Here is a 12,500-nt window from a genome sequence, read left to right as displayed (position 1 = left end):
CCAGGGTGGTGGTCTGGTATCATTAAACACCAGGGTGGTGGTCTGGTATCATGAAACACCAGGGTGGAGGTCTGGTATCATGAAACACCAGGGTGGATGGTCTGGTATCATGAAACACCAGGGTGGTGGTCTGGTATCATTAAACACCAGGGTGGATGTCTGGTATCATTAAACACCAGGGTGGTGGTCTGGTATCATTAAACACCAGTGTGGATGGTCTGGTATCATTAAACACCAGGGTGGTGGTCTGGTATCATTAAACACCAGGGTGGATGGTCTGGTATCATGAAACACCAGGGTGGAGGTCTGGTATCATTAAACACCAGGGTGGAGGTCTGGTATCATTAAACACCAGGGTGGAGGTCTGGTATCATTAAACACCAGGGTGGATGGTCTGGTATCATGAAACACCAGGGTGGAGGTCTGGTATCATTAAACACCAGGGTGGAGGTCTGGTATCATTAAACACCAGGGTGGATGGTCTGGTATCATGAAACACCAGGGTGGATGGTCTGGTATCATGAAACACCAGGGTGGAGGTCTGGTATCATTAAACACCAGGGTGGATGGTCTGGTATCATGAAACACCAGGGTGGAGGTCTGGTATCATTAAACACCAGGGTGGTGGTCTGGTATCATGAAACACCAGGGTGGATGGTCTGGTATCATGAAACACCAGGGTGGATGGTCTGGTATCATTAAACACCAGGGTGGAGGTCTGGTATCATTAAACACCAGGGTAGGAGTCTGGTATCATGAAACACCAGGGTGGTGGTCTGGTATCATGAAACACCAGGGTGGATGGTCTGGTATCATGAAACACCAGGGTGGATGGTCTGGTATCATTAAACACCAGGGTGGAGGTCTGGTATCATGAAACACCAGGGTAGAGGTCTGGTATCATTAAACACCAGGGTGGTGGTCTGGTATCATTAAACACCAGGGTGGATGTCTGGTATCATAAAACACCAGGGTGGTGGTCTGGTATCATGAAACACCAGGGTGGATGGTCTGGTAACATTAAACACCAGGGTGGAGGTCTGGTATCATTAAACACCAGGGTGGATGGTCTGGTATCATTAAACACCAGGGTAGGGGTCTGGTATCATTAAACACCAGGGTGGAGGTCTGGTATCATTAAACACCAGGGTGGATGGTATGGTATCATGAAACACCAGGGTGGTGGTCTGGTATCATGAAACACCAGGGTGGTGGTCTGGTATCATTAAACACCAGGGTGGTGGTCTGGTATCATGAAACACCAGGGTGGTGGTCTGGTATCATTAAACACCAGGGTGGTGGTCTGGTATCATTAAACACCAGGGTGGTGGTCTGGTATCATTAAACACCAGGGTGGTGGTCTGGTATCATGAAACACCAGGGTGGTGGTCTGGTATCATTAAACACCAGGGTGGTGGTCTGGTATCATGAAACACCAGGGTGGATGGTCTGGTATCATTAAACACCAGGGTGGAGGTCTGGTATCATTAAACACCAGGGTGGAGGTCTGGTATCATTAAACACCAGGGTGGAGGTCTGGTATCATGAAACACCAGGGTGGTGGTCTGGTATCATTAAACACCAGGGTGGATGGTCTGGTATCATTAAACACCAGGGTGATGGTCTGGTATCATGAAACACCAGGGTGGATGGTCTGGTATCATGAAACACCAGGGTGGAGGTCTGGTATCATTAAACACCAGGGTGGTGGTCTGGTATCATGAAACACCAGGGTGGATGGTCTGGTATCATTAAACACCAGGGTGGTGGTCTGGTCTGACAGGAGGGTGGTGGTCTGGTATCATTAAACACTAGGGTGGTGGTCTGGTATCATGAAACACCAGGGTGGTGGTCTGGTATCATGAAACACCAGGGTGGAGGTCTGGTATCATTAAACACCAGGGTGGAGGTCTGGTATCATTAAACACCAGGGTGGATGGTCTGGTATCATGAAACACCAGGGTGGAGGTCTGGTATCATGAAACACCAGGGTGGAGGTCTGGTATCATGAAACACCAGGGTGGATGGTCTGGTATCATGAAACACCAGGGTGGTGGTCTGGTCTGACAGGAGGGTGGTGGTCTGGTATCATTAAACACCAGGGTGGTGGTCTGGTATCATTAAACACCAGGGTGGTGGTCTGGTATCATTAAACACCAGGGTGGTGGTCTGGTATCATTAAACACCAGGGTGGTGGTCTGGTATCATGAAACACCAGGGTGGATGGTCTGGTATCTTGAAACACCAGGGTGGATGTCTGGTATCTTGAAACACCAGGGTGGATGTCTGGTATCATTAAACACCAGGGTGGATGGTCTGGTATCTTGAAACACCAGGGTGGATGTCTGGTATCATGAAACACCAGGGTGGTGGTCTGGTATCATTAAACACCAGGGTGGATGGTCTGGTATCATTAAACACCAGGGTCATGTTTCCAGACCTTTTAGTGGTGTGGATCCATCAGGATGGTCTGTTATCTCCTCTCAGCTACGAGACCCTGGTCCCCTTTAACCCCGTCTTGTATTAACTCACACCCGCTTCTCTGCTATTCTTATCTCTCTCTCTGTGTGTGTGTGTGTGTGTGTGTGTGTGTGTGTGTGTGTGTGTGTGTGTGTGTGTGTGGTGCAGCCCTGTTCCCTGCTTGGCCCTGATTCGTTACCCCCCTCTACTCCCACGCTGCAGTTGACTTCAGGAAGGTGTCGAGACTTGAGGATAAATACGAGATAACGTGTAGACTAGGCTGCTGAACAGACGATAGGAGCTCCACTGTGGTCTGACTGGGGTGTGGATGGACTGGTGTGACTGGAGGGTGGATGGACTGGTCTGACTGGAGGGTGGATGGACTGGTGTGGTCTGACTGGAGGGTGGATGGACTGGTCTGACTGGAGGGTGGATGGACTGGTCTGACTGGAGGGTGGATGGTCTGGTCTGACTGGAGGGTGGATGGACTGGTCTGACTGGAGGGTGGATGGACTGGTCTGGTCTGACTGGAGGGTGGATGGACAGGTCTGGTCTGACTGGAGGGTGGATGGACTGGTCTGACTGGAGGGTGGATGGACTGGTCTGACTGGAGGGTGGATGGACTGGTCTGACTGGAGGGTGGATGGACTGGTGTGACTGGAGGGTGGATGGACTGGTCTGACTGGAGGGTGGATGGACTGGTGTGACTGGAGGGTGGATGGACTGGTCTGACTGGAGGGTGGATGGACTGGTCTGACTGGAGGGTGGATGGACTGGTCTGACTGGAGGGTGGATGGACTGGTCTGACTGGAGGGTGGATGGACTGGTCTGGTCTGACTGGAGGGTGGATGGACTGGTCTGACTGGAGGGTGGATGGACTGGTGTGACTGGAGGGTGGATGGACTGGTCTGACTGGAGGGTGGATGGACTGGTCTGGTCTGACTGGAGGGTGGATGGACTGGTCTGACTGGAGGGTGGATGGACTGGTCTGGTCTGACTGGAGGGTGGATGGACTGGTCTGACTGGAGGGTGGATGGACTGGTCTGACTGGAGGGTGGATGGACTGGTCTGGTCTGACTGGAGGGTGGATGGACTGGTCTGACTGGAGGGTGGATGGACTGGTCTGACTGGAGGGTGGATGGACTGGTCTGACTGGAGGGTGGATGGACTGGTCTGGTCTGACTGGAGGGTGGATGGACTGGTCTGACTGGAGGGTGGATGGACTGGTCTGACTGGAGGGTGGATGGACTGGTGTGGTCTGACTGGAGGGTGGATGGACTGGTCTGGTCTGACGAGGGTGGATGGACTGGTCTGGTCTGACTGGAGGGTGGATGGACTGGTCTGATTGGAGGGTGGATGGACTGGTCTGACTGGAGGGTGGATGGACTGGTCTGACTGGAGGGTGGATGGACTGGTCTGACTGGAGGGTGGATGGATTGGTCTGACTGGAGGGTGGATGGATTGGTCTGACTGGAGGGTGGATGGACTGGTCTGACTGGAGGGTGGATGGACTGGTGTGACTGGAGGGTGGATGGACTGGTCTGACTGGAGGGTGGATGGACTGGTCTGACTGGAGGGTGGATGGACTGGTCTGACAGGAGGGTGGATGGACTGGTCTGACTGGAGGGTGGATGGACTGGTCTGGTCTGACTGGAGGGTGGATGGACTGGTCTGACTGGAGGGTGGATGGACTGGTCTGGTCTGACTGGAGGGTGGATGGACTGGTCTGGTCTGACTGGAGGGTGGATGGACTGGTCTGACTGGAGGGTGGATGGACTGGTCTGACTGGAGGGTGGATGGACTGGTCTGACTGGAGGGTGGATGGACTGGTCTGGTCTGACTGGAGGGTGGATGGACTGGTCTGGTCTGACTGGAGGGTGGATGGACTGGTCTGATTGGAGGGTGGATGGACTGGTCTGACTGGAGGGTGGATGGACTGGTCTGGTCTGACTGGAGGGTGGATGGACTGGTCTGGTCTGACTGGAGGGTGGATGGACTGGTCTGACTGGAGGGTGGATGGACTGGTCTGACTGGAGGGTGGATGGACTGGTCTGACTGGAGGGTGGATGGACTGGTCTGACTGGAGGGTGGGTGGACTGGTCTGACTGGAGGGTGGATGGACTGGTCTGACTGGAGGGTGGATGGTCTGGTCTGGTCTGACAGGAGGGTGGATGGACTGGTCTGACTGGAGGGTGGATGGACTGGTCTGACTGGAGGGTGGATGGACTGGTCTGACTGGAGGGTGGATGGACTGGTCTGACTGGAGGGTGGATGGACTGGTCTGACTGGAGGGTGGATATTTTTGGGGTGATGGAAAACAGAAGTAATCCCATCTGACAGATATGTAGGGTGGATGAGTCCCATTTAACAGATATGTAGGGCGGATGAGTCCCATCTAACAGATATGTATATTAATAAACACTGAAATTAATGTTTTATTTATTTGTGTAAATTTCTTCAGTCTTTTTCACCAAAGCCAAATGATTTGATGAAACCATGAAACAGAAATACAGTCCATATTTCATATCCCACAAGGAGACTGAGATGAAGTGTTTACCCCCCAAATGTTTAATTCATCCTGTCTAACCCCTGTCTGTTCTCTATTTAGACCCATCTAATCCCAATCTGTTCTCTACTTTGTCCCATTCTAATACCTATCTGTTCTCTACTTAGTCCCATCTAATCCCTATCTGTTCTCTACCTAGTCCCATCTAATCCCTGTCTGTTCTCTACTTAGTCCCATCTAATCCCTATCTGTTCTCTACTTAGTCCCGTCTAATCCCTATCTGTTCTCTACCTAGTCCCATTCTAATCCCTATCTGTTCTCTACCTAGTCCCATCTAATCCCTATCTGTTCTCTACCAAGTCCCATCTAATCCCGATCTGTTCTCTACCTAGTCCCATCTAATCCCGATCTGTTCTCTACCTAGTCCCGTCTAATCCCTATCTGTTCTCTACCTAGTCCCATCTAATCCCTGTCTGTTCTCTACCTAGTCCCATCTAATCCCTATCTGTTCTCTACCTAGTCCCGTCTAATCCCTATCTGTTCTCTACCTAGTCCCGTCTAATCCCTATCTGTTCTCTACCTAGTCCCGTCTAATCCCTATCTGTTCTCTACCTAGTCCCGTCTAATCCCTGTCTGTTCTCTACCTAGTCCCGTCTAATCCCTATCTGTTCTCTACTTAGTCCCGTCTAATCCCTATCTGTTCTCTACCTAGTCCCGTCTAATCCCTGTCTGTTCTCTACCTAGTCCCGTCTAATCCCTGTCTGTTCTCTACCTAGTCCCATCTAATCCCTATCTGTTCTCTACTTAGTCCCATCTAACCCCTGTCTGTTCTCTACTTAGTCCCGTCTAATCCCTGTCTGTTCTCTACCTAGTCCCGTCTAATCCCGATCTGTTCTCTACTTAGTCCCATCTAATCCCTATCTGTTCTCTACTTAGTCCCGTCTAATCCCTATCTGTTCTCTACCTAGTCCCGTCTAACCCCTGTCTGTTCTCTACCTAGTCCCATCTAATCCCGATCTGTTCTCTACCTAGTCCCATCTAATCCCGATCTGTTCTCTACCTAGTCCCGTCTAATCCCTATCTGTTCTCTACCTAGTCCCATCTAATCCCTGTCTGTTCTCTACCTAGTCCCGTCAAATCCCTGTCTGTTCTCTACCTATTCCCGTCTAATCCCTATCTGTTCTCTACCTAGTCCCATCTAATCCCTGTCTGTTCTCTACCTAGTCCCATCTAATCCCTATCTGTTCTCTACCTAGTCCCGTCTAATCCCTATCTGTTCTCTACCTAGTCCCGTCTAATCCCTATCTGTTCTCTACCTAGTCCCATCTAATCCCTATCTGTTCTCTACCTAGTCCCGTCTAATCCCTATCTGTTCTCTACCTAGTCCCATCTAATCCCTATCTGTTCTCTACCTAGTCCCATCTAATCCCTATCTGTTCTCTACTTAGTCCCATCTAATCCCTATCTGTTCTCTACTTAGTCCCATCTAATCCCTGTCTGTTCTCTACTTAGTCCCATCTAATCCCTATCTGTTCTCTACCTAGTCCCATCTAATCCCTGTCTGTTCTCTACTTAGTCCCATCTAATCCCTGTCTGTTCTCTACCTAGTCCCATCTAATCCCTATCTGTTCTCTATTTAGACCCATCTAATCCCAATCTGTTCTCTACTTTGTCCCATTCTAATCCCTATCTGTTCTCTACCAAGTCCCATTCTAATCCCTATCTGTTCTCTACCTAGTCCCGTCAAATCCCTGTCTGTTCTCTACCTAGTCCCATCAAATCCCTGTCTGTTCTTTACCTATTCCCATCTAATCCCTATCTGTTCTCTACCTAGTCCCATCTAATCCCTATCTGTTCTCTACTTAGTCCCGTCTAATCCCTATCTGTTCTCTACCTAGTCCCGTCTAATCCCGATCTGTTCTCTACCTAGTCCCGTCTAATCCCTATCTGTTCTCTACTTAGTCCCATCTGATCCCTGTCTGTTCTCTACCTAGTCCCATCTAATCCCTGTCTGTTCTCTACTTAGTCCCATCTGATCCCTGTCTGTTCTCTACCTAGTCCCATCTAATCACTAGATGTGTCTGTTCCCTCTGTGTAAATGACTCCCCTGTGATATATTAGACAGTGGATCCATCCCTCCCTGAGTGAAAACACAAACACTATTGATGTCGCTGTACGATGTCGCTATACGATGTCGCTGTACGATGTCGCTGTACGATGTCGCTGTACGATGTCGCTGTACGATGTCGCTGTACGATGTCGCTCGTCTCTCTCTCTGTCTCTCTCTCTGTCTTTCTCTCTGTCTCTCTGTCTTTCTCTCTGTCTCTCTGTCTTTCTCTCTCTCTTTCTCTGTCTTTCTCTCTCTGTCTCTCTCTCTGTCTCTCTCTCTGTCTCTCTCTCTGTCTCTCTCTCTGTCTCTCTCTCTGTCTCTCTCTCTGTCTTTCTCTCTGTCTCTCTCTCTCTCTCTCTCTCTCTCTCTCTCTCTCTCTCTCTCTTTTTCTCTCTCTCTCTCTGTCTTTCTCTCTGTCTCTCTGTCTCTCTTTCTCTGTCTTTCTCTCTCTGTCTCTCTCTCTCTCTCTCTCTCTCTCTCTCTCTCTCTCTCTGTCTCTCTCTCTGTCTCTCTCTCTCTCTCTCTCTCTCTGTCTCTGTCTGTCAATTCAATTCAATTCAATTCAAGGGGCTTTATTGGCATGGGAAACATGTGTTAACATTGCCAAAGCAAGTAAGGTAAACAATAAAAATTAACAGTAGACATCACACATACAGAAGTTTCAAACCAATAAAGACATTGAAAATGTCATATTATATATTATATATATTATATATTATATTATATATTATCTCTCTCTCTCTCTCTCTCTCTCTCTCTCTCTCTCTCTCTCTCTCTCTCTCTCTCTCTCTCTCTCTCTCTCTCTCTCCCTCTCTCTCTCTCTCTCTGTCTCTCTCTCTCTCTCTCTCTCTCTCTCTCTCTCTCTCTCCCTCTCTCTCTAACCCCCCCTTCACCTCACCATATCCTTATTTTATACTTCACACACCAATGCATCAGTGTTAGAGGATCAATAATTGATTGTAATGTGTTTTCCTGACCAGTGGACTGGCTCCTGTCTGTCCAGGTTTCCTCTTGACAACCCGTCTCACATGGGAGAGTCTTCCAACAGACTGAGCTCTGCCCTCAAAATGACTGTCACACACACACACACGTCTTTGTGCAGGCAGGGAGGTTGTGTGTGCTGTTGTGAACTCAGAGCTTGTGACGACAGTAAAATAGAGATGTGTCCTGGTGTCCTTTAGGAGAGAACTCACTCCATTCACCCAACATGACTTCTGCTGGACACACACACACACACACACACACACACACACAGACATTCCCTCCCTCCCTCCCTCCCTCCCTCCCTCCCTCCCTCCCTCCCTCCCTCCCTCCCTCCCTCCCTCCCTCCCTCCCTCCCTCCCTCCCTCCCTCCCTCCCTCCCTCCCTCCCTCCCTCCCTCCCTCCCTCCCTCCCTCCCTCCCCTCCCCCCTCCCCTCCCCCTCCCCTCCCCTCCCCCCCCTCCCTCCCCTCCCTCCCCTCCCTCCCTCCCTCCCTCCCTCCCTCCCTCCCTCCCTCCCTCCCTCCCCCTCCCCTCCCCCAGTCTGAATGTTATCTCTGTGTGTGTTTATTCTAGGTGGCCTGCATGCAGCTCATCAATGCTCTGGTGACGCTCTCCCTCCCCCTCCCTCCCTCCCTCCCCTCCCCTCCCCTCCCCTCCCCTCCCCTCCCCTCCCTCCCTCCCTCCCTCCCTCCCTCCCTCCCTCCCTCCCTCCCTCCCTCCCCTCCCCTCCCTCCCTCCCTCCCTCCCTCCCTCCCTCCCTCCCTCCCTCCCCCCCCTCCCCCCTCCCAGTCTGAATGTTATCTCTGTGTGTGTTTATTCTAGGTGGCCTGCATGCAGCTCATCAATGCTCTGGTGACGTCTCCCCCTCCCTCCCTCCCCCTCCCCCTCCCCTCCCCTCCCCTCCCCCTCCCCTCCCCCTCCCCTCCCCTCCCCCTCCCTCCCCTCCCCTCCCCTCCCCTCCCCTCCCCTCCCTCCCTCCCTCCCCCTCCCTCCCTCCCTCCCCTCCCCCTCCCCTCCCCTCCCCTCCCTCCCCCCTCCCAGTCTGAATGTTATCTCTGTGTGTGTTTATTCTAGGTGGCCTGCATGCAGCTCATCAATGCTCTGGTGACGTCTCTCCCTCCCTCCCCCTCCCCTCCCCTCCCCCCCTCCCCCTCCCTCCCCTCCCCTCCCCTCCCCTCCCCTCCCTCCCTCCCTCCCTCCCTCCCCCCCCCTCCCTCCCCTCCCTCCCTCCCTCCCTCCCTCCCTCCCTCCCTCCCTCCCCTCCCTCCCTCCCTCCCTCCCTCCCTCCCTCCCTCCCTCCCTCCCTCCCTCCCCCTCCCTCCCTCCCCCCTCCCTCCCTCCCTCCTCCCCCTCTCCCTCCCCTCCCTCCCTCCCTCCTCCCCTCTCCCCCCCCCCCTCCCTCCCTCCTCTCCCTCCCTCCCCCAGTCTGAATGTTATCTCTGTGTGTGTTTATTCTAGGTGGCCTGCATGCAGCTCATCAATGCTCCCTCCCTCCCTCCCTCCCTCCCTCCCTTCCTCCCTCCCTCCCTCCCTCCCTCTCTCCCTCTCTCCCTCCCTCCCTCTCTCCCCTCTCTCCCCCTCTCCCCCTCCCTCCCTCCCCTCCCCTCCCCCAGTCTGAATGTTATCTCTGTGTGTGTTTATTCTAGGTGGCCTGCATGCAGCTCATCAATGCTCTGGTGACGTCTCCCTCCCCTCCCTCCCTCCCTCCCTCCCTCCCTCCCTCCCTCCCTCCCTCCCTCCCTCCCTCCCTCCCTCCCCCTCCCTCCCTCCCTCCCTCCCTCCCCCTCCCTCCCCTCCCTCCCTCCCTCTCTCCCTCCCTCCCTCTCTCCCCTCTCTCCCCTCTCCCCCTCCCTCCCTCCCCTCCCCTCCCCCAGTCTGAATGTTATCTCTGTGTGTGTTTATTCTAGGTGGCCTGCATGCAGCTCATCAATGCTCTGGTGACGTCTCCCTCCCCTCCCTCCCTCCCTCCCTCCCTCCCTCCCTCCCTCCCTCCCTCCCTCCCTCCCTCCCTCCCTCCCCCCTCCCTCCCCCCTCCCCCCCCTCCCTCCCCCTCCCTCCCTCCCTCTCTCCCTCCCTCCCTCTCTCCCCTCTCTCCCCTCTCCCCCTCCCTCCCTCCCTCCCCTCCCTCCCTCCCCCAGTCTGAATGTTATCTCTGTGTGTGTTTATTCTAGGTGGCCTGCATGCAGCTCATCAATGCTCTGGTGACGTCTCCTCCCCCTCCCTCCCTCCCTCCCTCCCTCCCTCCCTCCCTCCCTCCCTCCCTCCCTCCCTCCCTCCCTCCCTCCCTCCCTCCCTCCCTCCCCTCCCTCCCTCCCTCCCTCCCTCCCTCCCTCCCCCTCCCTCCCTCCCTCCCTCCCTCCCCCCCCTCCCCCCTCCCTCCCCTCCCTCCCTCTCCCCCTCCCTCCCTCCCTCTCTCCCCCTCTCTCCCCTCTCCCCCTCCCTCCCTCCCCTCCCCTCCCCCAGTCTGAATGTTATCTCTGTGTGTGTTTATTCTAGGTGGCCTGCATGCAGCTCATCAATGCTCTGGTGACGTCTCCCTCCCCTCCCTCCCTCCCTCCCTCCCTCCCTCCCTCCCCCCTCCCTCCCCCTCCCTCCCTCCCTCCCTCCCTCCCTCCCTCCCTCCCTCCCTCCCTCCCTCCCTCCCTCCCTCCCTCCCTCCCCCCTCCCTCCCTCCCTCCCCTCCCTCTCTCCTCTCTCCCTCCCTCCCTCCCTCCCTCCCTCCCTCCCTCCCTCCCTCCCTCCCTCCCTCCCTCCCTCCCTCCCTCCCTCCCTCTACCTACTTGCTACTGCCCTCAAAATGACTGTCACACACACGTCTTTGTGCAGGCAGGGTGTGTGCTCTGGTGACGTCTCCGGACGAGCTGGACTTCAGGCTTCACATCAGGAATGAGTTTATTCCCTCCCTCCCTCTCCCTCCCTCCCTCCCTCCCTCCCTCCCTCCCTCCCTCCCTCCCTCCCTCCCTCCCTCCCTCCCTCCCTCCCTCCCTCCCTCCCCCCCCCCCCTCCCTCCTCTCCCTCCCTCCCCCAGTCTGAATGTTATCTCTGTGTGTGTTTATTCTAGGTGGCCTGCATGCAGCTCATCAATGCTCTGGTGACGTCTCTCCCTCCCTCCCTCCCCTTCCCCTCCCTCCCTCCCTCCCTCCCTCCCTCCCTCCCTCCCTCCCTCCCTCCCCCTCCCTCCCTCCCTCCCCCCAGTCTGAATGTTATCTCTGTGTGTGTTTATTCTAGGTGGCCTGCATGCAGCTCATCAATGCTCTGGTGACGTCTCTCCCTCCCTCCCTCCCCCTTCCCCCCTCCCTCCCTCCCCCTCCCCCTCCCTCCCTCCCTCCCTCCCTCCCTCCCTCCCTCCCTCCCTCCCTCCCTCCCTCCCTCCCCCTCCCTCCCCCAGTCTGAATGTTATCTCTGTGTGTGTTTATTCTAGGTGGCCTGCATGCAGCTCATCAATGCTCTGGTGACGTCTCCCTCCCTCCCTCCCTCCCTCCCTCCCTCCCTCCCTCCCTCCCTCCCTCCCTCCCTCCCTCCCTCCCTCCCTCCCTCCCTCCCTCCCCTCCCTCCCCTCCCTCCCTCCCCCAGTCTGAATGTTATCTCTGTGTGTGTTTATTCTAGGTGGCCTGCATGCAGCTCATCAATGCTCTGGTGACGTCTCCGGACGAGCTGGACTTCAGGCTTCACATCAGGAATGAGTTTATTCGCTCCGGCCTGCGAGAGATTTTCCCGGTGAGCTGAGCATCGTTGCTGTATGGCTGTAAGCCATGCACACATTCATATTTAAATTAGTTGTCCACTTGAGTGAAATATTGTTGAACGCTTCGTGGCAAAATAATTTATAAGGCTCGGAGGAGAGGTCACACGTCTCTGTCAATGCTGTTCGCCAGGCAGCCAATCGGGGAGCGTCGCTACGAGGCGGCTGGTTGTGTTGTCTGTCCCCGCCGGCTCCCTCTCTCTCTCTCCACCGCCCGCCCTAAACATTTACCTTCTATCAACAACGCCAGAAGCAAGGAACACACACACACACACACACACACACACACACACACACACACACACACACACACCACAATCACAAAACGCACGCACACACACGCACACACACGCACCACAATCACAAAACACACACACACACACACACACACACACACACACACACACACACACACACACACACACACACACACACACACACACACACACACCAGACAAACAAACAACGTCAGAGGCAGCATCAATCAGCCACCACAGCGCTGCCTGCTCCCTACATAGTTTACCACTTCATTCCACACATCCTATGTGCCCTGGTCAAAACTAGTGCACTATCAAATTAACAGGGTGCCATTTTGGGACTCAGACCCTGCTGTCTGGGGTCTAGAGGAGGGTAATGTTCTGTCTGGGGTTTTAGGGGGTCTAGAGGAGGGTAATGTTCTGTCTGGTGTTTTAGGGGGTCT

The 12,500-nt window shown here is 54.6% G+C and overlaps 1 protein-coding gene across 1 annotated transcript in view; it reads left to right on the top strand.

The window, feature by feature from the left end:
• The window catches only part of LOC135542910 (protein diaphanous homolog 3-like), a 1,769,082-nt gene that overhangs the window by 249,464 nt on the left and 1,507,118 nt on the right, over positions 1–12,500 (top strand). The window contains exon 10 of the mRNA XM_064970053.1: positions 11,665–11,775. Coding sequence (XP_064826125.1) covers positions 11,665–11,775 — 111 coding nt within the window. The remainder of the gene's footprint in view (positions 1–11,664; positions 11,776–12,500) is intronic.

This window comes from Oncorhynchus masou, chromosome 7 (genome assembly GCF_036934945.1).
Source record: "Oncorhynchus masou masou isolate Uvic2021 chromosome 7, UVic_Omas_1.1, whole genome shotgun sequence".
Taxonomy (NCBI): Eukaryota; Metazoa; Chordata; class Actinopteri; order Salmoniformes; family Salmonidae; genus Oncorhynchus; species Oncorhynchus masou.
This window is presented reverse-complemented; position numbering and strand designations above follow the sequence as displayed.